Source organism: Lolium perenne, chromosome 2 (assembly GCF_019359855.2).
Source record: "Lolium perenne isolate Kyuss_39 chromosome 2, Kyuss_2.0, whole genome shotgun sequence".
Lineage (NCBI taxonomy): Eukaryota > Viridiplantae > Streptophyta > Magnoliopsida > Poales > Poaceae > Lolium > Lolium perenne.
The window spans coordinates 309,490,281-309,516,324 of NC_067245.2; the positions used below are offsets into that span (position 1 = coordinate 309,490,281).

At 43.2% G+C, this 26,044-nt stretch overlaps 2 protein-coding genes across 2 annotated transcripts; one reads left to right on the forward strand and one right to left on the reverse strand.

The window, feature by feature from the left end:
- The first annotated feature begins 2,702 nt into the window (after window positions 1-2,702).
- Window positions 2,703-5,616, forward strand: LOC127336881 (D-3-phosphoglycerate dehydrogenase 1, chloroplastic). The gene is made up of 5 exons (XM_051363743.2): window positions 2,703-3,316; window positions 3,847-4,223; window positions 4,337-4,447; window positions 4,539-4,634; window positions 4,713-5,616. The coding sequence occupies exons 1-5, from the start codon at window positions 2,734-2,736 to the stop codon at window positions 5,382-5,384; spliced, it is 1,839 nt and encodes a 612-aa protein (XP_051219703.1). The 5' UTR covers window positions 2,703-2,733; the 3' UTR covers window positions 5,385-5,616.
- Window positions 5,617-5,787: 171 nt separating this feature from the next.
- LOC127336880 (alpha-N-acetylglucosaminidase) lies at window positions 5,788-15,396 on the reverse strand. The gene is made up of 19 exons (XM_071826789.1): window positions 14,963-15,396; window positions 14,262-14,338; window positions 13,458-13,669; window positions 12,710-12,831; window positions 12,090-12,175; window positions 11,439-11,533; window positions 11,274-11,355; window positions 10,524-10,630; window positions 10,071-10,101; window positions 9,866-9,983; window positions 9,575-9,622; window positions 8,792-8,902; window positions 8,603-8,704; window positions 8,411-8,509; window positions 7,977-8,087; window positions 7,444-7,673; window positions 6,700-6,937; window positions 6,371-6,449; window positions 5,788-6,301 (listed from the first exon to the last, which is right to left on the reverse strand). Exons 1-19 carry the CDS (start codon window positions 15,191-15,193, stop codon window positions 6,018-6,020), a joined length of 2,463 nt encoding a protein of 820 aa, XP_071682890.1. The 5' UTR covers window positions 15,194-15,396; the 3' UTR covers window positions 5,788-6,017.
- Between the last annotated feature and the right edge of the window lie 10,648 nt (window positions 15,397-26,044).

A 26,044-nucleotide genomic window follows, 5' to 3' on the forward strand; every position in this document is an offset into this window, starting at 1 on the left:
GGATGGGCTTGCCGGCGTAGATCCAGACCTCGAGGAGGCGGATCTCGCCGTCGTCCTGACTACGGCCATGCTTGGCCACGAGGCGGCGCTGCGGGCAGCGCATGGCTCTGGCTGGGAGCATCGGCGATCTCTCGCATGGAGGAGGGCGCCGAGCAGCGGGGTGGCTAAGTAGCGACGCCGCCGGCGGAAGCTACGCGAGCAGAGAGGGAGGTTGGGCAAAAAGGACGAAGCCGGGGAGCAGTTTGATGGACACGAAGAGACTAATCTCTTTTTTTTTTTTAACATACGAAGAGACTAATCTCGATTCTGGACAGAACGATAAGGTGCGCCCCTTGTCTTTTCTCTCCACGTGGGTGGACACGCGGCGGGCAAAGAAAGCGGGGGATCGCACGGCCTCATCCCCCGGGTGATACTAAGCATTTTCCTTTTAAGCACCGCAAGTAGGCGCGGCTGCACCCATGTTTTCTAGTCATTCTTTTCTTATTTACTGTGCTACCCTAACTGCGGCGCTTCACATACCACATAAACGTACCTGACTGCGAGTGATAGGCATTGCACACGTCACACGATCAATCAACCTGGGACTTCTAATCCTTTTTGTGAGTGTGTTGCTGCCCCAACCTAGGCTAGTCATAGTGCTAGTATCATAGCTAGTATCATACACATTGGTCCCACAAAAATACTGATGTGGCAGCTAATTAAGGAGGAGAGAGGAGATTAGAGTGGAGTAACATAGGTGGATACTGTATCATAGCGCATGTCACGAGAAAAGTTAATGTCAAACAAATCTTGTGCACACATTTGCATTGAGATTCTAAAAAGTAATAAATATAACATAACTATGATACTACTCCCTCCGTCCTAGTTTGTAAGTCACAATTTTTGAATATCTTGGCCCAAGGTACTAGCTGATTGGGTCTCATTTTCTCTCTCTCATTGGTGCATGCATCCCCTTTCTCTCTCTCATTGGTGCATGCATTCTCTTTCTCTCCCTCATTGGTGCATGCAACCGCTTATTCTCCCTCATTAAATAAAATTATGCCTTAGAGGTGGGGGTTATGGGACAAATAGCTTTTAGGAATATGACTCACACTCTAGGACGGAGGGAGTACTTCATGATACTAATCACTATATAGATAGTACCATACATAAGTATCATATGCATGATACTACAACATGATACTTACCACTATTGCCAGCCTAAGAGCATGTACAATGGTGATATCTTAGTAGTGATACGTAGGATAAACGCTGAGGTGAAGGAAAGAGAGAGATAAAAAAAGACTTTGCTTTCTCTTAGTTAAGAGATCATCTCTTAGCACAATCTCTCTCACCACAAATTTAGGATGTCTCGTTACAAAAGATAAGACTAAAAAATAACCCATTGTACATCATGTTTTATTGTTATATCTAGATTACGTGGCAGGATTAAGATAAGACAGTCTTATCAACCATTGTACATGCCCTAATGGCTTTCGTTTGGACTCTAGTGTATGAGGCCAAGTTTTAGGACTTCGTGCATTCGAATCCAGTTTTTAAAATTTAATAAAAATTGCATTTGTTTAAAAATATATACCGAGCAGAGACTTGTCCATGCAAAATTTTATAATTTATGACCAATTTGCAATGTGACCGAAAAACCGGTTTTCTCGGTTCAGCGGTATCCGCTGCGGTTCATCGACCGAGCTAGAAGGTCCCCCCTCGCGATCGTCGCCGCACCTTCTCTGTTAGCTCAGCGTACCGGGCCCTACTCAGAGGACCCATCCTACCTTGGTTAGCTCCGTTATAGAAACCCTCTTTACCCGCGTGAAGATCAAGATATTCGTTCTGCAGCTTCTTCGAGATCGCCTACCTTCAGGGGTTGAGGCGGCTAAACAACATGTGTCGACGGACGGGTTATGTCCACTATGCGGGATCCCCGAGCCGGGAACCCATATAATGTTCACATGTCCCGCAACCAGGTTCCTATGAACGTTTTGTAATAAGGTTAATTTTAGGCCCGGGCTGGCAGGCCCAAGTCCTCGGTGCGACTGGCTCTATCTTCAAACTCCCGATCTTCTTGCAGCAGTGGTACCCGCTGTGTAGGCAACGGGAACGGGAACGGATGGATGCCATGATTCGACACCTGCTAGAGGCGGCACACGGTTTTTCTTCTCCGTACAGTCACTGACCGGTGTCCATCCTTCGTGGGGCCTTGCGCATGTGTTTTTTTTTTTTGGGTTTTACCTTGGGCATGTTTGTGATGTGTCCTCGTAGTCGCTTGCTTTTCCTCTTGTGCTTGAGACTTGGTCTTTTACATTGTATTGTTTTGGTTGGTTTATTTATGAAGCGGGGCCAAAGCCTGCTTCTATAAGTTCTCTCGAAACAATGCAAAGTGTGAGTTGCTAATTAGGGAGTACAAATCAAAGGTCTAAAAATTGGAGTGGAAGATTTGTACAGAGAAGAAGCAGGCATGTTTCTGAAAACTTGAAAAACAGATTCTATATCCTTTTGCAAATATAAAACCAGTACATTGGCAATTGCGGTTCAACCCCGGAGCCTAGAGGGAGGAGATGAAGTTTGCCACTTTGCCTCTCCAACCTAGGTAGGGTAGGTAGGTGGCTTCCCGTGCCAGCACCAATTCCCACCTCGCTATAAAGCAGCAGCAGAGCGCCGCACACCAACTCCACCAAACCACCAGCGTCACGACAGCCCCTCCTCCTCCCCTCTCCCCCAAAACCCCAAACCCCCACCATGGCGGCGCCCTCCCCAACCACCACCCACCACCGCCTCCTCCTCCCCGCCTCCACCCACCGCCGCGCCGCCGCCGCCCTCGCGCCCTCCGCGCTCCGCCTCCCCATCCGCGCCCGCACCACCACCCGCATCTGCGCCGCCGCCGCCGCCCCCGCCGCGGCCGCCACCGCGGCCCCGCCCGCCTCCGCCGCGGTCGCCGTCGAGGGCAAGCCCACGGTGCTCGTCGCCGAGAAGCTGGGCGCCGCGGGTCTCGCCCTTCTGCGGGAGTTCGCCAACGTCGACTGCTCCTACGGCCTCTCGCCCGAGGAGCTCCGCGCCAAGATCTCGCTCTGCGACGCCCTCATCGTGCGCTCCGGGACCAAGGTCGGCCGCGACGTCTTCGAGGCCTCGGGCGGCCGGCTCCGCGTCGTCGGCCGCGCGGGCGTCGGGATCGACAACGTCGATCTCGCCGCCGCCACCGAGCACGGATGCCTCGTCGTCAACGCGCCCACCGCCAACACCGTCGCCGCCGCCGAGCACGGGATCGCGCTGCTCTGCGGCATGGCCAGGAACGTCGCGCAGGCCGATGCGTCGCTCAAGGCTGGTGAGCGCACCCTGCCTACGATCTGAATCGTGACTTGCTCTGTTTCGTGCAGACGTGCGGTCATGTCTGTTAATAACTTTTTTCTTCTCGTAGATGCGCAAGCTTTCCATGAGACTTTCTTTCAACTTGCACAAGAAAATAAATCCATCATCTACTCTTTCTGCATCTGAAATTAAGACTATCTGCTTTGTGCGACTATAATTATTAGAAATAATAATGCCCAGGCTAGATCCTCATCTGAAATTGCGCATATAGGGAGCTAGCTGTTGACATTATATCTACATCTGTTTTTCAAACACTAGTTTGACCACTATTCGCAAATAGGAACAGTGCGTACTACATTCAGTCTGCTGAATGCCAACTTGGTGAACACGTTGTAGCAGTAATGATTCTCTTTTGGCCACTCTTAGTCTTCGTAATGCATTTTGTTTCGGGGCAAATAGTCCCATTTTGTTTGAAATTGCTCACTGGTGTTCATCTAGCAATACTATATTCCGTGCCTGGGATTTGCTGACTTGACTCTTGTACAGGTAAATGGGCACGCAACAAGTACGTTGGTGTATCCCTTGTTGGCAAAACTCTGGCCATCCTTGGGTTTGGAAAGGTCGGCTCAGAGGTTGCACGCCGTGCTAAAGGTCTAGGAATGCATGTGATCGCCCACGATCCATATGCTTCTGCTGACCGTGCTCGTGCAATTGGAGTTGAACTAGTGAGCATGGAGGAGGCCATGACAACTGCTGACTTCATCTCATTGCATATGCCCCTTACCCCTGCAACAGACAAGATGCTCAACGATGAAGCCTTTGCTAAGATGAAGAAGGGTGTTCGGATTATCAATGTTGCACGTGGTGGTGTTATCGATGAAGATGCTCTAGTCAGGGCTCTTGATGCAGGAATAGTCGCACAGGTCTGTTTGGTTCTCTTCCCTTCGCTATTCATGCTTTACTAAATTAAAAGTGATTTTGAACAGTTCTCTTTTTTCTAGAGTCCTACTTAATACTTTGTTTACCTATATGCTAGGCTGCTCTTGATGTGTTCACGAAAGAGCCCCCAGCAGCAGACAGCAAGCTGGTGCTCCATGAGAATGTTACCGTGACACCACATCTTGGTGCCAGCACAGTGGAAGCGCAGGTATGCTTAATTGGTTCAGAAATACTGTCATGATTGCATCTAGTTGCTATTATCCAAGCTCCCAAAACGCTAAACATCTTGGATTCCTTAGGAAGGAGTGGCCATTGAAATTGCTGAAGCTGTCACTGGAGCTTTGAAAGGCGAGCTTGCAGCTTCTGCTGTCAATGCACCAATGGTTCCTGCTGAGGTATTGTTGATCTCTTGTTGACTCCAAATTTCTCCTTGTGACACTTGAATCTATCTTATACCATTGTGTTTCATGCAGGTGCTGTCAGAGCTTGCACCCTTCGTTGTGCTTGCTGAGAAACTTGGGCGCCTCGCTGTCCAACTAGTTGCTGGTGGTGGCGGTATCAAGTCTGTGAAGGTTACCTATGCATCTGCAAGGGCGCCTGATGATCTTGACACAAGACTTCTCCGTGCAATGATCACCAAGGGTGTGATCGAACCAATCTCTGATGCCTTTGTCAACCTGGTCAATGCTGACTTCACCGCAAAGCAGAGGGGCATTCGCATTAGCGAGGAGAGAATCTTGATGGATGGCTCACCTGAGACACCTCTTGATTACATTCAGGTTCAGATAGCCCATGTAGAATCCAAGTTCCCCAGTGCGATATCTGAGTCTGGAGAGATCACAGTAGAGGGGAAGGTGAAGGATGGTGTGCCTCACCTAACAAAGGTGGGAGCATTCGAGGTGGATGTGAGCATGGAAGGCAGCCTGATCCTCTGCAGGCAGGTCGACCAGCCTGGTATGATCGGTTCAGTTGGAAGCGTCTTGGGTGAGGAGAATGTCAATGTTAGCTTCATGAGCGTTGGGAGGATCGCTCCTCGCAAGCGTGCTGTCATGGCGATTGGTGTTGATGAGGAGCCCAGCAAGGCCACGCTGACCAAGATTGGGGAAATCCCCGCAATCGAAGAGTTTGTCTTCCTCAAGCTCTAGGCGCGTATGTGTATGTTTGGAGTTGCAAACATGGTTGTGCAATTTTGATGTAGCTAGGCGTTTAATCAGGGTTCTAGAGGACAGGTCCGTGTTGTTGGAATAAGGTTTCTTTCGTGCATGTTTTGTTGGTGGTACTCTTCTGTTGGGTTTGGTTCAGCATTTCTGCCCATCCATCTTCTGGCTGAACATGATGCTATTAATAATAGTTTGGTGTCAATGCTTCTCTGCTTAATTCTTAATGTGAACGTGATGATAGTATATGCCTGTGCTGTTCTAGATCTGTTGTTTGCTGCCTGCTAGGTGCCATGTGGCACTGAGGATCGAGGGTTAGCAATGTCTGATGAATGTGCCCAAAGGGCAAAGGCCATGCCACCTGTACTGCTGCACATCAGGATTGTCGATCTGTTCCAATTTCTACAAGAACCAAATTCATTCAACAGAAATATAGGACTGAGCTCTCTTACAACAGGGATGGTAATTTATCCCTAGCTTCTATGATTACAGATCAGCCAAACCAAGCACAATCAGGAACTAGCGGTATGTTTTAGCCTGCAATTATATTACTAACCGAACAAGCTAGTCTTTAAAGGGTACTCCAACTAGTTTTTTTTGCATATTCTTCTCACACAGAGCTTAGCTTGCGGACATCCGGAAAGAGCCATCCGTCTGAAGTGAATCAGCATTGCTCAAGTACTTAATGACCAGCGACCTAGAGATGCTTAGGGCATCTCCAGTGGCTGTGGTCGGGAAGACCTTCCTATCGCTCTGCCAGTTGTTGGTGAGCCTAATCCACTCCCTCCTCCATTCTTCCAATGCAAAAGGTTTGTTCTTCTCCAGGCTCAATATCAGGTACTTGAAGTAGATGGCAGCTCTTGGTCCATAGTAGTCTTGCAGCAAGCCACTCCAGTACTTGTTTGCTGCAACAGAACTTGTTATAAATAAATACGGCGAAACTGTAAGAAGCGAATGGATGTTATGTGCCTCACCGTAATCACGTAGCAAACTTGCTTTTGTTTCGGTGTTGTCAAACCACATTGTAATTTGTGTTCTAGCATTCCATTCATACTGCACCCGTTTGAAAGCAGTAATGTGTCAGCAATGAGCAATAATACATGAGCTTTTGAAAAGTTAAGGTTTGTATATGCGAATAAGATAACACAGCATTACAAGATCAAAGCTTATACTTAGTGGCCTAGTGCTCATAATGATCTAGATCAGGACAGGTTTACCATTTTAACTCTTTGTTTCGGTTACCATCAAAGCAGGTAAGAATGAAACCATCCAGTACTAAAAATGTTGAAGAAAAAAGTATTACCTGTATCTCTTGTTCTTGGTCTCGTGCAAGGCCCTTGGCACTTTCCAACCAAGGCCCAAGCAGAAATCCCTCATGAGAGGCTAGCAGCATGTCAAGATCATTAACAAGATCTAGGAATAACTCGCACATGGTGGTCACTTGGCTTATGTTGTTTGATTTGTAGCCTTGGATGATCCTTAGAAATATTTGGTTGGCATATTTGGCCAGAGCCTGACGAGTTAAATCCACGAGGTCATACCTGTTAAATCCATGTAAGATTGAATTAACTTATCTAACATCACCATTTTCTGCTCCAAACATGTATATGCATGACTCGTCAATTACGAAAAAATAGCTTGGTGCAATAAATTGCATTTCAGAATCACAAGCAGATCATGTTTTAGTGCCAATTCAAATTAGTTAAGCTGAATAGAAAGCAATAAGTTGATATCAAGAGTTCAGGCAAAGTCAATTCTATAAAGGAGTACACCATCAAAGATTGTGAAACGCCAGATGAAAATAGAGTTGGAAAAAGTTCTTGAGGTTTTTAACTACAGCCATTCAGATTAGTTAGCATTAGCAGTTTGGCATAAAGCCCATGGAAGATGACAAAAGTTTTTCGAGCTTGGAAATGACATTACTTATCTTGCACTCTCATAATAATAATTAAATAAACTAGACTGTAATATCATAATACTCAAACACTAACCAAAATAATACTATCCTATGCCATAAATTCAGCAATATGAGCACTTGTGTCCTCACCTGAAGGTGCTGCTGTCAGATACCTCATCTCCATATTGAAGGAAAAGCTCTAGGGCATGTATAACGGCCTTGGTATCATACCATATATGTGGTTGTTCATATGCATCATTGGATGCATCCTTTACTACAAAATTCTTTGATGACAGTGCAAAAGAAATACTGGCAGTGCTTGTTTGAATAACAAAAGGTTCAACATCTGGAAATGCCACTATCACATCCCGGTTTTTGTCCTGTTACAATAACAAAATTTATGAGAAAAATAACAGTAGAAAATGCAGCCAAAGCTTTACAAAATCACAAAAGTAAAATGATGTTTACTAGTATTAGCAAAAGGTAGAAAAAATGCCAAGAACATCTGTACAACACGGAACAGTGTAAAAGGATGCAAAGGGTCGAGTTTGTTAACAGTAGTATAGCTATCAGAAATGTATATTTTTGTACTTCACACAATCTTCCATTCCTAGTATATACTTACACTGGATGAAAATGGATAGATGGTACAATGGCTACATATGGCACATATAATAACTTACATTTTTGCCGTCTGTACAGTTATATAGAGTTCGGTGCAAAATTCGCCAAGCATCTTGCAACCCCACAACGGATTTCCCATATCTTCTTGTTGGATATGTCTCAACCCACACCTGGAAACAGTGGAAATCTGATCAAGCTAGAAAGTGATTACACCCATTAGGTACCTCTGAAGGCAAAAATTAGATTACTGCACAACAAATAGCATGCCACATTGTTACAAAGTGAAGTAGTAAACACACCAAGGGCTAATCTGAAGAACTGGCTAATTTCGAAGCATACATCAAACAGAAAACGTATTGAAAAAACTGGACTCAAAATATGCAATCTATCTAAGAAACCAAATGATGTTTTGCATTGCAACCGCCATGTTAAAAAGAAGACAAATACATTTATTGCATATAAAGCTCTTCTTGAATGGTTTATGAAATTTCACCTGAAGATCCAGTTGTCTGTGATGAAAAGCCATTTCTGACATTAGGTCATAAACAATAGGATTTTGCTCGATACCTTCCATAGACATGCCAACTCCAACCTAAAACAAATGGTGTTTGAAGTAAAATATTCAGAAGATGGAATATTTGCTAGTTCAGTAGCAGTAACAATTGATTAAGCTAATGATGTATACCATTGTGGAGTTTTCACTTAGTCGAGCATCAATAGGCCCAGAAGCAACAGCATCCAAGACACCATACATTTCGAAATCCGCAGCAAAATTATGAAGCATGCACCTGAAGAAAGGATATCACCAATTCCCTTGTCACAAATAGAAAAAGGAAACAAGATGGTTCCTTGACGAGAATGGATAGATGACTTTCCAGATGTAGGGGACACCATAGAACTGATCAGAATTGATCCATACTGGTTTAACTTCAGCATACAGATCAAGAACGATCATTCGGCCAACTGGAACAGAATGCAGTAGTGCCTACCCACACAGAAAACGATATTATAAAAATAAAGAGAGATCTGATAACATAGAAACAGTGCACGCTGAAAAGAAAGAAAAAGACCCCAACTTGGTGATGAGTACCCAGTAGCCGTATTTTCTTTGCAAGATTTCAGAAAATAATGGATAGAGTTAATGAGTAGAAACACATGGTTTGTGCTCTCAGCAACTGTTGTTAAGTATCCCAGTTGTGGAATTAAGTATATATCAACTGTGCTTCCAGGTTCAAACTTCTATGTCTAACCTTAACACCCTTTTCTACCAACAACAGTAATATATCACTGCAGACACTGACTTCTTAATTATCATAAACTGAATAGTATCAAGCCGGAGACCTTACACATAAAATCACTTTTAATTTCCTTTCATTTGTGTTATAATATGTGTGTGGAAGACAAAAGGCATGTGCGGTATCAAATAAACGGGGTCACCCAACATCGTCGCAGTATACATTTGTAACATTTTAGCTATATCACATCCAAAGTCCTAAGTTTTAGAGGGGCTGTTCTACTTACAGAAATCATAATGTAAAATACTTATGTCATTAAATACAGATTTCATACTGTGTCAAAGTTGCCATATCAGTTACTGCAACGAGTAAAAGGTTAATAAAACTATTGAACATATTATCAAGCTTTCATGAGATTGCACCTTCATTTGTGGGGGTTCCCAGAAAGGATCATAAGTAAACAACCAACCCTGAAGAGAATAATACGCGTTAGCGAGAGTTTCATATTTGAATATTCAAGTGTGTTTTCATAGAGCAAGATAAAATTGCCAATTGGTAGAACTAAGCATCTGAAGAGGGAGTGAGGGACTATAAGAAAAAAAAGTAAGCGTATCAACAAAAGCATCCATAACCTACTACCCTGGCAACTGCATTTTACAAACCAATCCAGTGCAAGTGTTGAAAAAAAAAAAAACAATTCAACAGAAACTCACTTGCATTAACCAAATAGCCTCATCATCACCACTTTGCATTCCCCTGAATGTTGCAGCACCCAAGGAAGATATATAGTTTGGATCGCTCAGTGGAGGGGTATTCTCATCAAAAGTATCACTAGGTGAACAGAAGATAGCACCAAATTAGGCACTGAGTTCATCCAAACGGAACTTCTAATTATTTGAATGATAGATGGGAACATACCAGTTGTATACATGACTTGTCCTACCATATTCTGTGCAGAGAATATGAAAACTCATCAGATGTGTTAACTGTTAAGGATTGATTTTTTATTCTGATAAACGATGTAAATAGTACTTAGAAGGAGAAACTAGCAACTAAGTAAGAGTCTTTTGGAAATAACATACATATAAAGTATAAACTATGTAAAAGGTCCAACGATAGGTCCTCTTCTACTTTCATGATAAAATTGACAAATTTACACGTCCAATATACATGGATGATCTGCTGGTATTCTTAAGCAAATTACAAATACAACCACAGGGGAGGGAGTGAGATTAAGGAACTTAGATTTATCACTTTATCACTCAGTTTTTACAATCATGATACTAATTCTCAAAGACTATATAGGGTAGGTCAGTATCAAAATACCATGAATCATAATATTGGAGTTCAGTTTTGAGTAAGACATCCTACCTTTGATTTGTTCTTCTATAAATGACTTTCCAATTTCTACAAATAAGGGATCAGATGCATCAAGAAGATATGTGCAACACCACCGTGGGTTGCTGTCAACTGTAAACCTTAACATCACAGAAGAGAATAAAATAAGTGAAATAGCTTAAATATAAACTATAAAGAATTATATCAACAGAAAGATCTGCAGAATATCTGATAATTTACTTTGCATTAGTTGATTACTTGATTCGCAAAGAAAGTTCTTGACAATAGTTGAGCTGTGTTAACAAATAAAGTCGGTGCAATAGTTGGCAACGTTAAGAATTTAGTATCCAATTTTGACTGTGAATAACTTTTTTGACAGACGATTTTTAATAATATTAATGTGAAGAAACACCCAATGTGAGCAAGAGTGCAAGACATAAGACTATAGGAGCACAAGAGCAGAAGCTTGCTATGAATCTTAAGTGATCACTAGTGACATGAAAAACACAATGTGTCGACTGATTCAAGATTGGTTCAGTGGACAGCCTAAGGGCCAAAACGCTCAGAGTCTCAGATGTGCCGAGACATTCAGAAAACTGAATAGAAGATATAAGGTTCATTGTGACAACATCATCGAAAGACAATGGTCGTGAAGAACATGAATATATAAAGTTGCCAGAAATTAAGCAGTATCCAGAGCTGCAACATGGCTCAATATGTTATATTTAAGTATTTCATCAGGCAACAACATTCAGCAGGTTTTGTTTAGAATATTATTCTTACCAGTCTCCAAGGTGGGTGACTCTAGCTGAGGGAAATTTTGATTTCAGCGCAGCAGGGATGTTACCAGAAAAGGCTGGAAGGACTGCAAGAGAGGTGGATAGACTAAATAAGTGTAAATGTAAAATAAATAAACTCAGAAATAGTAAAACTGTGGTATAACGTCACCTGGGGACATGCCAAAAGCATACATCCTAGAAAGGATTTTCTTCTGAAGGGTTAATTGATCATCAAGCCAAGTCTGAGGAAGAGGCCCACCCCATCTGAAAAATCATGCTATCAGACACAATATCTTGTCTAGATCTCTAGTCTCACAAAAGAAGGTGTTAAAAGATGAACTGAGAGCAGACCACCAATGTATATCATGCTATCAGACACAATATCTTGTCTAGATCTCTAGTCTTACGAAAGAAGGGGTTACAATATGAGTCCTGTCACGATTAGTCTATGAGTCAGTACCCCAACGACCAATGAATATCGCTTCCATTGACTACAGCTAGTGGACTACCCACCCTGAATAAATAATGTATTCATGATATGTTCTTTGAATTACGAAAAAACTGCATAAATTATCTGTCATTTATCCATTTGTGGCAAGTACTAAAGAGAAAACAATCTCGGATTGAAAGTTAAGACAGCAAAAGTCATAATTTGCTTCAGAAGACTTGGGATCAGACTTAAGTTGAAGATTAAAATAATTAAAAAACTAACAGCATGGGTTGCTTATAAGAAAAAGAGTATGTGATCAACTAAGAGCATTGTAATGTAGAATGAATTAGATGGAAGGTCCAAGGGAAAATAAAGCACCACTTAACTTACCCATGCATATTGGCCATCCGAGACCACGAAAGAAAGGCAGGCCCACCAAAGAAATCATCCAGATCAGATTTACTAATGTTGTACCTCTGCAAATGTGTAGAGGAAGATGAAATTTAAATTACATGCAAACCATTTACCATAATAAAGTGTGAGTTAACAGAATTACTAATGGACACAGGACATTATTGCCACATCGGTATTTTACAAAATCAGTCAACTTTTGTTTTAAACAACAGAGTACCAACATAGAGCATCTATTCTATCAGTTCCAATAAAAAACATTTATTCTATCAGGGATCCCAGAAGCTCCTCCGCACTTCACAAAAAGACAATGTTAAAAATCATGAACCTGGCCTAAATCATCTATGCGAACATTGCAACATGGCTCTATACATGGAAATGCGTTGAGGCACTTCTATGCTCTCTTACCTTGTTTCAATAGTCTACCTCTTGATTAGTATTCATGCTAGCATTTGCTGTTCTACATCAACCATCAGCTTATATTTCTACTAAGATCATGAGCTGTTCTTTGATATGATTTAATATTTAAGAAAAAGCAAGATGCGTAGTTTAAATTGTTCAATAAACAGCATGTTTCAAAAAAATAAACGCACACAAACCTGAAAAACCTTCTGCCATATAGCCTCTTGCCCAGTGAAAGCTAGAGGCAAATTGACTCCTTGAAGAGCCATCCAGTCAATCTCCTTCTCCCAACGCTCCCAATCATACCAAGCAAAAGAATCTTCAAAGCAAGAAAACAATCTTTAAACAAATCATTACAAATACAAAATAAATAACTAAGATACATTGTTTTAAGTCAGCATGGAAAAGGTCTATAACATGACCAGATTCAACAACCAAAAGCTCAACATCACGGTCACCCAAAAATGATGCCAGCCAGTACCAACAAGAACTCAAAAGTAAAAAAAAAAACAAAAACGAAAAAGAGGTAATGAAATCTGGTAAGTACTTTTTTTGCAGGGAAAATCTGGTAGAACTTGAGCAAAACACAGGTATACAAGTATACAAAAAGACAAATGCCAGAATGAGCTCTTGGGAGAAAGAATGGCATCACTATCATTGCCAAAATATTCACAGAGCACCTGAAAACGTCCATAGTATATGACAGAGGGAAATAATACAACATATAATAGAAGCTGAGCATATGCATCGTATATCTCTGTTAACATAGCAGTAAGACATGCATTAGCAGGATACCACGTCATGGGGTTCAAAAAGCTCTATCAGTTACACAGCTTCAAAAATATAATTCCATAAGTGTTCTAATGCTTGTAACTAGAAAACTTGCTTAGTGGATGGCAGATGAGGAAGTATCGCAGTTGTACACGAAATAAGAAATCAGCTTACAGCTGGAAGTAACTGCATTCTGGTAGTAGTTCCAGTCAACAGGTCTTCGAATTAAAACCCCACCAGCAGGAACATGAGGTAGTGAGCCAGGATATGGCACAGATGATAATTGTGCACCACCAGTTTTAGCCCATGATATATGTGCCGCACAATAGTGCTTCAGATACCAGTGAAGACCAGCAGAAATTTCTACCCCACTTACTCCAAGTATCCTGATCAAAAGACAAGAACAAATGTAGATGACTTTCGTCTGATTTTACTACCAAGAAGACCAAATAGAAATGTTGCACCATGTCTAAGTAACCCTTAATATGGAGGACTGATATTTAAAATGTAAACTAGCACTCACATAAGCAAGTAGAACCAGTACATAATTCTAGCAGGACTTGTTGTGTCCAAAAATATATGTAAAAGTAACATCAGTACAGACATATATAATATAACATCCAAAAATCATGACAGTGCTGATAACTAAACACATTTAAATACTGGAAGGTTTTGTTCAATGAATTCCGTATCTATTAGCAACGCCCCATATATTCATGCGGAGTAAATGTAACTTTTAGGGAACTAAATAACAGGGTTTGTGAAATTCGTTGTTTGCAGAGTAGGAGGCATGCTTAGGTCAACCACAAGTGGATCAGCTAACATGTAACTTTGGCAAGATACAACATTTGGATAAAAGTATATGCACAATGCCGTTTACATGAAAAGACTAATTAGGCTAAAGGTAACGATCCTACAATTGCAGGAAAATTTTCACCTAGTTCACAATGAATAATAGAACAAAGGGAAGAAACGTACAATATTTCTGGAGTTCCTTCTCCATCAAACGATGGATGGTTGTCGATGATGAAGCATGCCTTTCCACCACATTGCTCCTGTCAGAGTATTCATGCAAAGAAAGAGACTGTGACTCCTTGTCGACCGATGCTAGAGAGTAACTAAAAAGACCTATTATGAAGTCAATGACCAATACATGGTCGGCATCACCCATGTCTGCAGCTTAAAATTTTAACAACTAGAGTACTTGAAATCTCTAAATACCAACTGCAAAATTTACTAGAAAAAAAAATTGTTTACTCCATGCGTCCACGAATAATTGTACTTCTAAGTTTTGTCCTAAGTCAAACTTTTTTTTTCTGAATTTGACCAACTTTATGAAAAGAGTCATAACATATATGACGTCAAATTGGTATATTATGGAGCTACTTTTCAAGACCGATCTACTGAAGGTGTTACCTTTCCACAAATGTTGTTACTTTTCCATATGAAGTTGGTCAAATTTAAGTTTGGCTTATCAGTATAAAAGATAGAAGAACACTTATTCGCAGAAAACGACCAAGTAGGTTTCTGGTAATTGAAGAGACACCTACACCAATCAGATAGTCCACTTGGAATTTGTTTCTGAACCAAGCGAATTGCTCACACGGTTAATCTCTCGGCTACCCCGATTCCAGCAATCGCTAGAACCCTAGAGTTCCGCTGGAACGAAGCACGCGTACCGTTGAGATGACCCTGAACTCGAAGCTGGCGGAGTGGGATGGGAGGAGGCGCGCGAGGAGCCCGGCCACCGCGTCCACCTGCTCGGCGGGAGGCCGGCGCTCGCTCTGCTGGAGCTCGCGGACGCGGTCGAGGTGCGCGAACCGCAGGCCCGAGCTGCTGACCCGCGACGCGGCGCAGGCCAGCACGAGGGCGAGCAGGAGGAAGCGGGGAGCGGGAGAGGACGGCAGCATCGCGCCGGCGGGGGCGGGGAGGGGAAGGAGGCGAAGTGGGGAGCAGAGGCAGGTGGGAGTGGCGACGACGGCATTAGGAAGGAGGTGGTTGGGGGATTAGGAAATGGGGGGCGAAAGCGAAAGGGGCGGCAGATTCCGGCGACCGGCCGAGTTCCGGGCGGCAACGGAGAGGTGGCGAGCGAAGACGACAGGAGCGGCAGGCCGCGCGCGGATGACGCGACGAACAAGCACCATGACGTCAGTCAAATTATTTTATTTATGTAAACAAATTGGACAAAGCTACGGAGCATAATTTGGGTCGTGTTTGGTTGCCGGCAACCTCTTCAAACAACCGCGAAAAGGCTTGTCTGGTTGCTCCGGCCTGGGACAGGATTTTTTTGCGTCGGACTTTGGTTGGCCCGGCCCTAGACCCGATCCGACCCGAGAAATGCACACGTATATGCGGAACCATCGGCGACACCCGATGCCTTTTGTGCTTTGCCGTGCAACAAATCTTTGCCGTGGGCTATGCTGGTCCATTGCCGTGCAACTTTCTTTGCCGTGCACTCTCTTCCATCGTTGTCGTGAATCGTAGCTTTGTCGTGCGCTCGTGTCTGTCGTTGCCGTGGCCAAGATCTTTGCCGTGCGTTTTCCTCCGTACGCACTGCAAAGAAATCTTGGCCACGGCAACGACAAAGATAGGTTGCATGCCAGCGCCTATTTTTCCGGTAGTGACCATCTCACTTTTTTTTCTTTACATTTCTGCGAGATGAGATGAGGAGGTGACTTTGAGTCAACATTTGTAAATGTTTTCTCATAATACTATGGTTTATAAAAGTATGACGGTTTAACATAGTTTTATGTGTGTTTGGATTTGAGAAATATTGTAGAATTGAAAACCATGGTATCCTCAAAATGTCTTCTTAAACAATGGAAAAAGTGGTCCCCCGTTTTTATTAAAACGAGAAAGCAAAAAAAAACTATAGTATTGCTTAGCCGGGCACCAAAAAATTGTGGTACCCAAATAGTTAAGTTTTCAAAAACTAGGGCTTCCAAACAAAGGTACTTACGTTTTATCATACACCTGATGTTCTTTTAGTAATAAATTGCCTACAAATGCCCTTTATTAAATTAACTTTAAATTATTTTGCGCTTCTCATAGCTGGATATGTAACTGAATTAGTGAATGAAAAATACTCAAGTTATTTATACATACATTTTATTTCTTCTAAACTTGTTTTTTGCTATTAGATATCGAAACGTGCAAAGCACGTGCAATTTACTAGTTTAAGCTAATGCACAAAATTCACATATAGGTGATAGCACTCACATTTCACGAGGCCCCAATGCTAGTTTACTAAATTACAAAAAATTCAATCAATACTGACAGGTATTCTCTTATGTCAGTGAGTAGCATGAAAAAGATTACCGGCCGGAGAGAGAGAGATATCGCTGGATGTAACTCAGATGGTTGGCCCGGTTCGTCACGGACACGCCGGCAGTGTCGAGGCTATCCGACGTTTTTATGCAGCAACAAACATGCAGGAACGAACATATGCTCTGACAACATTTGCACGCACACGCACTATATACGCAAAATCGGCCGCTCCAAGCAGCCACCTGTGGAAGGGAGTTACGTGTCCCCTCCGTTCCACCTCTCTAGTCTGTAGCTAGCTAATCTAGGACGACGACGAGCACCTGAGCTGATGCGCGGTGACGCCCTGAGCAGTGAGCACGGACGAGCCGATGAGAGCTGTGGCGTGCGACCTCTCTGATGCACCAGCTCGATTGATCTTCTGAACACAAGCAAAGCAATACTATCACTGGTTTCTTTTGCTCATTCTAAGCTTGCATCTGTCTTTAACTTGTAGCTTGAGATGTTGCTGTTTCTCCATTTTTCAGTAACCGGAACAAACAAACTGATAATGGGATTGCCTGAGCTGTGGGAAGCATGGGAGGTCAAGTGCCTGCTACTATCAAGCCTAGTGATGCAGCTGCTCATGCTCATCCTGACCGAGCTGCTTCGTCACGTATCCGGCTGGCCGCTGCTCTCCGCGGCGCTGAGCGCCATCCTGTGGCTGCTCTACCAGACGGCCGACGACGTCGCCATCTACGTTCTCGGCCACATGTCCCTGAGCAGCAGGCCGCGCGAGGAACAGCAGCTCATGGCGTTCTGGGCGTCGCTGCTGCTGGTGCACCTCGGCGGGCAGGACACCGTCACCGCCTACGCCATGGAGGACAACGACCAAGCTGGCTACAAGGAGCTGCGAGGTTTAAATGGTTCCATCCGACATGGGTGTATCTTCGCAGGGGTGCCAAGGTAGCACAAAGATGCAGGAAGTGGTCGAGCTCCATCGGGCAGCACGACTTGTCACGATCCCACCGGCACAACAAGGCAGGTGGATGCTACTGGATAGCGTCTCGCATCGGGCTCGGGCAGCAGTGGAACAGGCTGCGTTCCTGCGACTCCATCGTGATCTCACATGATGTGGAGGACCTGCTGCTGAATGAGGTACAACGCATGGTGGAAGCATGTGGGGGGAATGATGAGGAGCACATCATGCGAAGCCCCGACCAGCTCGCGCTCGGCGCATGGGGCACCGGTGGTTCAGGCGCAAGATTCTACGATGGTGTCGTCGGAGTGGAGGAGGCCGGTTTCAACGGCAGCATACTCGCCTGGCACTATGCCACCGACGCGTTCCTCGGACTGTTTGATCGTCGATGCATACTGCCTGCTGGCGGAGATAAGAAGGACGCCTTACAAGAGACTGAACGCCAGGAAAGGAAGGAGCCGCAACAGCGCCTGGCTGAGGCGATCCTGGTTTTGTCAAGATACATGATGTTCCTCCTCGTGGAGCGGCCTCGATTACTGCCCGGCCCTTTCCGCCACAGCCAGTACGACAACTTCTGCTCGGAGTTTCAAGAGTTCTCACGTTTTGAGGTTGAAGATGATGATTTCATTCCTGACGCCCTGCAGCCGGCAGTACGTCTTGCCAAAAACATGCTGGCCAGGTCCGAGGTTGAGGGGGTGGAGGAGGTGTTGCGAGCGATCTCCATGGTGTGGGTGGAGAAGCTGTGCTACGCGGCCAGCCACTGCATCAACAACTCCCATGCCAGGCAGCTCAGTAGCGGCACTGAGTTCATCACCGTCGCCTGGATCCTAACCACTGCCTTGTTTAATCGGTTCTACCGTGACCACCCTGTGTTCAAAGAACAAGCAGACCACTTCCTACGAAGACACTAGCCATATAGGCATGCAAACTAAGAATGTCATATATGGAATTTGAATTATGTTTATATTTTTAAGTGTTGACATGGAATGATTTTGGATTGGAATGAATATGACATGGTTTCAGATAGTCGTAGGAATATTTGAATTCAAGTTTGACTTGGTCAAACCTCAATTTTGAATTCAAAATTTAGAAACGTGCTCAAGTGGTTTCAAGTGATAATCACACATTGTTAACACTAGTTATATCCAACTTTCGGTTTTCAAGTTTTAAATTTACCCCACATTGTGAATTACTCAAAGTCATCTTGAAATTAAAATTTCAAATCCCAGTGTTTGACTTATGCCAAGTTTGATACTAGAGTTCAAATTCGATCAATTTGGTTTGCAAAGAGAAAAGATGAAATTTTTACCGTATTTTAGAGATGCATGCAATGCAAATGCACATATTTGTACATCTACCCTTACGAGGTCCTATTATTTGGGGTGTTACATCCCCCTCCGTAGTCTTTAGCTGTAATTATTTTCTTCTCAACTGAGTGACATATTTGTTGGAAATAGACCTAGGTGATTTTACTTGAGTTATTGTTACATGCCCGTACTAGCTTATACATCCATGTGTTGATTTAAGAAATTCACTTGCGTGCCCATCTCTAGAAAAGTATAGAACAAAGCACACACTTGTTTATTTATATGTATTTATACTCACTGTGAAAGTTTAGCAGATATGTTGTGATGAATTCAAATCTCCATGTTTTGATAGAGTAACATGTCTCAAATGTTAATTGACCTATTTGCTAATGTCATATAAGAATGCTAGTATCTAGCATGCTAGAATATTTCACTATGCCATCCCAACTAAAAAATGTTTGTCCTATGAATACTTTATTACATATCACATATGGTTTATACTTTGGATCTTCACGTGGTTGTGCAGCGACCATTGGATCCTAATATATAGTCCTTGTGCCGCAGGATCGAACGATGTTTCACATGAATTTCATGAGACTCAAGTCGAAGTTTAAACACAAAACTATATTCGATGTTCTCAGTGACGCCCTCTCTAAATTTGCACAAAGGGAGGAAATCTGCCAAGTCAAGATAAGCGTCATAAAATGGAAAAGTTCAAATACATCAATGATATTTCTTGCGTAGAGAAGTCTTCAGATCTCCCGGTAGGCTACATCCTGTGCTGCCACCTAGCCCATTTAGTATGAATTTAGAATAAATTGATCACAACTGAAGAACACGAAAGACCTGTTTACACATCAAGCAATCTAAATTTGACTCCACGGAGGAGCTTACACCCATCCATGGATTCTTTGCGAGAGTCATCAACCAGGAGGTCACACCGGAGGATAACAACTCTAGTAGGAGACAAGTGCAGGCGCAATCCGCACGATGCGATATCTTCAAGGACGGTACAACACAATTACGAAATGTTGCTCCCCTTTGGCTGCCTGCTTGGAACAAGTGAAGAATAATCCTCCAAGTGATGCAACAGTTGATGATTTTACGTGTTATTTATTTGCAGAGCATAGTTCTGTTTCCATCAAAATACTTGAATAAAATGTTAGCTCTTTGTTTCTATTTCAATTTTCTATGGAGGACCGTGGTGCAGAAAAATGTACAAAGATACGAAAGCAAGCAAGAATAGGTTCTTCACACTTCACCGTTGTTAGAAAATTCTAGAGAATAGTGGAAAGTGGAAGTTGTTGAGGGGCCAAGAGGCTCTCGTCCATGCCATGGGGCTCTAATCCCTTTGTATGATGAGATGCACCGAGAAGAGGGAGAAACAAAGGATGGCCCGATGATAGAAGACATGTGAAGCTAGATGTGAAGAGAAAGACCGAGCAAGAGAGGTTCACCTCCAAGACTGGGGAGATGATGAACGTGAAGCAAAGAATTGCACAAGAGCAATTACAAACTCGGAAGGAGTTAGCCGAGAAGAAACATAGTGAAAAGATTAGGAACTGCAAAGAAATAAGAGAAGACGAGAAGATGAAGGCCGTGTTTAAAGATAGAAGGATCCAACTTGAGGAGGAAAAAGAGGAGAAACATGTGATGATGATGAATCCAACTACTATAGATTCTCTCACCAAAGAATGGTGAAATATAAGGAGGGCCAAGATCTTGAAAGCAAAGAAGGCAAGAAGAGAGGCTGCAACTTCTGTTGCTACTGCTGTTGCTCCTGCCGCTAATGTTGCTGTCGATTGGTGTTGATGATTGTGCTGCAACGACAAACAATGGTGGTGTTGGTGAATACGATGGTGACGGTGGCAATGGCCCTCCTTATTTGGTTTGATCCACCATGGTTGAGTAAACTTTCGTGCATCGTATGCTGCCTTGCCGGGACTATGCTTTTATTTCAAATATTTTTGCCATTTCCAACTATGTGGGTTTTAATTTCTGATGAGTACAGAGCACACCGTTGAGGAATCCTAAGAGGAAGGTATGATGAGCCAGTAGCAAGTTTTTTCCTCAGTAAGAAACCAAGGTTTAATCGACCAGTAGGAGAAATGAGTGACTTCTGAAGGTGTTGCTAGCTGACTTGTGGCAGGGCGCACTACCGGTGTCAGCAACAATGTGGAACCTGCACACAACACAACCAAAATACTTTGCTCCAACTTCACCGGTTTTGCTGAAAACAAATGATTAACCGTATAGTGTGGAAAGATATGTTTGTTTGTAGTGAAATTAAAGAGAACAATGTTTACAGTAAGTGAACAGAACATGATGATTTTATCAGTGTAAAATAAAGGACCGGGGTCCACAGTTCACTAGAGATGTCTCTCCATAAAGATAAATAATATGCTGGGTGAATAAATTACAGCTGGGCAATTGACAAAATAAATGCCATACATGACAAGATGATTAGTATGAGATTCGTTTGGGTATTACAACATAATACATAATACATAAACCGTAATCCAACTGCGTCTATGACTAATAATCCACCTTCCGGTTATCATCCAAACCCCTTCTAGTATTAAGTTGCAAGCAACATATTATCACATTAAGCAATGTGTGTAAAGTAAACAATAAATTATCCTTAGACAAACCATTGTTGTTTTCTCCCTAGTAGCAACAACACATCTACAACCTTAGAAGTTATTGTCACTCTTTCAGATTACTAGAGGCATGAACCCACTGTAGAGCATAAATACTCCATCTTAGAGTTATAAGCATATACTTGGCCAAATCATCTACTAGCAACGGAGAACATGCAAGATCACAAATAAGACATGACAAGTATATAATCGATCTCAACCATAGTATTCAATATTCATTGGATCCCAGCAAACACAACATGTAGCATTACATAAAGATGATCTTGATCATGATAGACAGCTCATAAGATCTAAACATGAAGCATTAATTGGAGAAGACAACCATCTAGCTACTGCTATAGACCCGTAGTCCAGAGATGAACTACTCATGCATCACTTCGAAGGCAGGCATGGCGATGTAGAACCCTCAGGTGATGATCTCCCTCTCCGGCAGGGTGCCGGAAAGAGCATCAGAACCCTCCCGAGCTAGGGTCAGCGATGGCGGCCGCGACGGAATTTTTCGTGGATGGAGGCTCAGGTATTTAGGTTTTTCCCGAACATGTGAATAAATAGGCAGAAGGGTGAAGTCGGTGGGTGCCCGAGGGTCCTACACCACCTCACGGCGCGGCCAGGGCCTGTGCCGCACCAAGGGCAGGTGAGGACACCTCGTGGCGCTTCTTCGTCTCCCCTCCAGACTCCGTCTTTGTTATAGTAAAATAGAAACTTCGGCTTTTGTTTCATCAAATTCCGAGAATATTTCCTGTACAACTTTTTTGAAATACAAAACAGCAGAAAATAGGGAACTAGCACGGTGGCATCTTTTCAATAGGTTAGTTACGGAAAATGTATAAAAGTGCAACGAAATGTAAACAAAACATATAGAAACTGGTGTAAAACAAGCATGGAGCATCAAAAATTATAGATACGTTTGCAACGCATCAGCATCCCCAAGCTTAACTCCTGCTCATCCTCGAGTAGGTAAGTGATAACAAAAATAATTTTTGAGGTGACATGAGGCCAACACAATCTTGATCAAGTTATTGTAAAAGCATTGTGAGCTGAGATCAAAGTACTCTAAATATAGGCATGATAGATATAATTCTAACAATAGAACTTAGCAACTATATATGTTATAACATGAGAAGTAACTCAAACAAATGATCATGAATAATAGTGCAGTGAAAGAAACTGTTTGTTTTTTAGCATAGAGAAAACATAGCAAAGTGGTACTCAACTTGTCCTTTATGAAGTAGCAAAACATAAATGCAAGGACATCTTTAAAGTTCAAAGGGTGACTAGATACAAATAATTTGAGAACAAGCAATAGCATAATCATGAATAAATCAATAATAAATTTTGGAACTATGCATATTATAATCAGAATGACAACTATGCTCTCTTAATTGCTGCATAAAGGTAGAAGATGAAGACTCAACATAAAAGTAAAAGAAAGGCCCTGACCAGAGGGAAGCAAGATTACTCATGTGTGCTAGAGCTTTTTATTTTGAATGCAATAGAGACGTTGAAAATATATTTTGAGAGGTATGCATATATATGTCAACGAATGGCATCAAATGATCTATCATCTTTTCATGTTTAATGCTTCAAGAGCGGCTCCCATAGAGAGAATAATAAAGCCCCTCTTCTCCTTTGTTTAAACAAGCTAAGTTCTTGATTTCTCAAGTATATGGTGTTAAGAGATTTAGATTATTGGTTCAATTCTATTTAGTGGATGGGCACCCACGTCTGCTCTTTGAAAAATTAAGGACTTTGGAGAAGAGGAAGAGGAGGAGGGGATAATGTGGAGAAGGGGTAGATGAGGTGGACAAAATTTGAAACTAGAGAATTTTTTTTTGGAATTTTTCAGATTTGAATTTTTTTGCGCCACAATCTAAACCTCGAAAAATTCAGTTTTGCTTTTCGATTTTTGGGAATCTAAAAATTCTCTAAACTCCCGGAGGATTTTGAAATTGGATGTAAAATTTTGCGTTCATATAAAAGATATTTTTATAGGAGGTCGTATGCAACCAGAAAAGTCGTTAATTTTCCTTAAAACTAGATAACATAACATATGACTATCTCGAAGGGTTTTAATTTTTGAACTTTCTAGCATTTTCTATGATTTTTTCCAAAATTGGAAAGGAGATGTCGATGGGGGGGAGGGCACGGTACTGCTAAGAAGACTAGGATTAGTCTGCCCAAAATAGGGCACGCGACTAGTATTTTGCCCGATTCACGTCCATTAGCCCAATATATTGGAAGCGGGCGGGCAAAGGCACACGCGATTGGTATGCCGATAACAGTCGCGTGCCCCACTGGCGCGCTACGGGTATTTTCTGGACCCGAGTACAACCGGGCCCCACCTAGTAGTCACGTGTGTTTCTGTCCGCTCCGCTACCAGTACGAGCACACCAGTCGTATGTGCCTTTTTGGCCTGCGACTACTAATATCAGCCGGGTGCATTCAGATGGGCGCACTACCAATAAGTGTGCTCCTATAGCGTTTTTCCTACTAGTTACTCGGGCGTTAATTTCTGGCTGGAGCCTTGGCGGCGGCGCGATGAGCTGCGGGTGGCTGGCTGCTGAGAGTAGGTGGGTATAGGGTATGAGTTGCATGTCTGAGAGGTCGGAGCATCGCGAGCATGAGTTGGAGGTGGCGCGCCAGGAAGATCCTAGCCGGAGAAGGGAAGGCACGAGGTGCACACACGGCGGCGGAGAGAACGGAGCTGCGGGCAACGGCGGATGGAGATGTGCATGATGATTCTCTTCTGTTTTTCTAAATTGTTTTTTCTAATGCGACGTGGATATTTTCTCCAAGAAAAATTCTTTTAGTACTACTCGGTTGCAAAAGAAGAAATTTGAACCCATCTACCATAAGCCTCCCTCCCCGTCCTGACAGTTACCACAATACCACATCAGACTGATAGTGGGACCTACACGTCAGTTTGGTGATTAAATCAGTGTCAGGTACGCATCAGTGTTTTCTACTACATGTTAGGGCTGTAAGTGGTGGTTTTTTAAAACCCTAACATAAAGTGGTGGTACCATTGCCGCAAATTTGATGGTTTTTCTCATAATTTTCTCCTCCCATAAATATATGAAAAAGGACAAAGAACCTCCTTGGATAAATAATGGTGTACCTAATCCCCACAAGTTTCTAAAACCAGCAATCGACCCCTAGGATGGGTTGGAGAGCAGCTTTGGTTCAAGCTGTCGAGGTGAGGAAGGAGCTGGACAACCTACAACCATTGACGATAAAGTAGAAGAAGGAGAAGGAGAGAATCAAAGATATCCATAAGTTGAAGCAGGGTGCAAGGAGCTGCAGTTCATGTTGCAGGCGGTCGAGTGACACATGGACCTAGGTCGTGTCGCTGACCTCAAGTAAGGCGGTTTTAGAATTTTATAGTAAATATCCACACCGTTCTTTTTACCTTAGGAAAAGTTGCGAGCGAGCAAGTGCTCACTGCACACATATATTTGTTTTGACTTTTTTTTGGATATTGTGAAACTATATAATGTATTTATTTGAAACTTTGCAAGTTACTAAAACATAACAACTACAATGTGAGAAAAGTAGTTTCAATTTGGGTTTTCTATTTTCGTGCCCTCGGGTCCTTAGTTGTGCTCAGTTTTCCCCAGCTCCTTAGTTTTTCCTCAGTTTTCCCCAAGCCCTTGTCTGAAACCATCACACGTGCTGTAACGGCCGGTTGCCCGACGGAAGACCGTTATCTTCTGACTAGTGGGGCCACGTAGAGCCTGCAAAGACACGTCAGACCATCCATCTTTGTTGGACCGTAAGCATCGTTGTATCCCTGACCAAAACGCGAACGAGTGGGGTTTCGGTATATCGAATGACAAGTGGGGCATGACGCTGATACAAGGGGCAATACACGTGTAGGATTAGATTTTTAAACGGAACTCTACAGCGATGGCACGGAGGAGGTGGCCTATGGGGTGCCGAGATGAGATCGACGTTCACAAAGAACTGCATGAGGAGATACTAGACGCATTAGATAGATATGAACTAGACGCGTTTAACCATGCAAAGAAGAGAAGAAATGGTCGACGACATCGACGACTACCTCAAAACTTTGACTGACCGTGTCGGACACGAACGCGAGCAATGTAGAGAAAACTAGTGTCTCTCCTTTCTGGCGTGTATATATGGGTGCTAGGAGAGTGTGGTGGCGAAGGGAAAGACCTCGCGGTGGTCTGTGGCGTCTAGCATAGCAGGGCGGCGTGGTCGTGCCCACAGCGGCGTGCATGCATGCTCGGCATTGGCATCAGCATGTATGTTCGGCGTTGGCCTCGGCGGTATCTCTGGTGTGTCAGTGATCGAATGAGGGGACGGGATTGAGGGCGCATCCCGACGGTGACCTAGCAGTGGCGGCGAGCATAGCCGTTCTGACCATGCCGATATCGGCATCGGCATCGTTTGGAGGCTGTGGTGCTCGCATCAAGGTGGGATTTGTTTCTTGTACGCCAAAATGAATTGGAAACAAGTTTCATGTTGAAGGTTAGGTAACGAAAGTTTATAACTAAAAATTATACTAGCGCCATGGTGAGGTTCTTTTTGATAGAGCTATACGGTTCA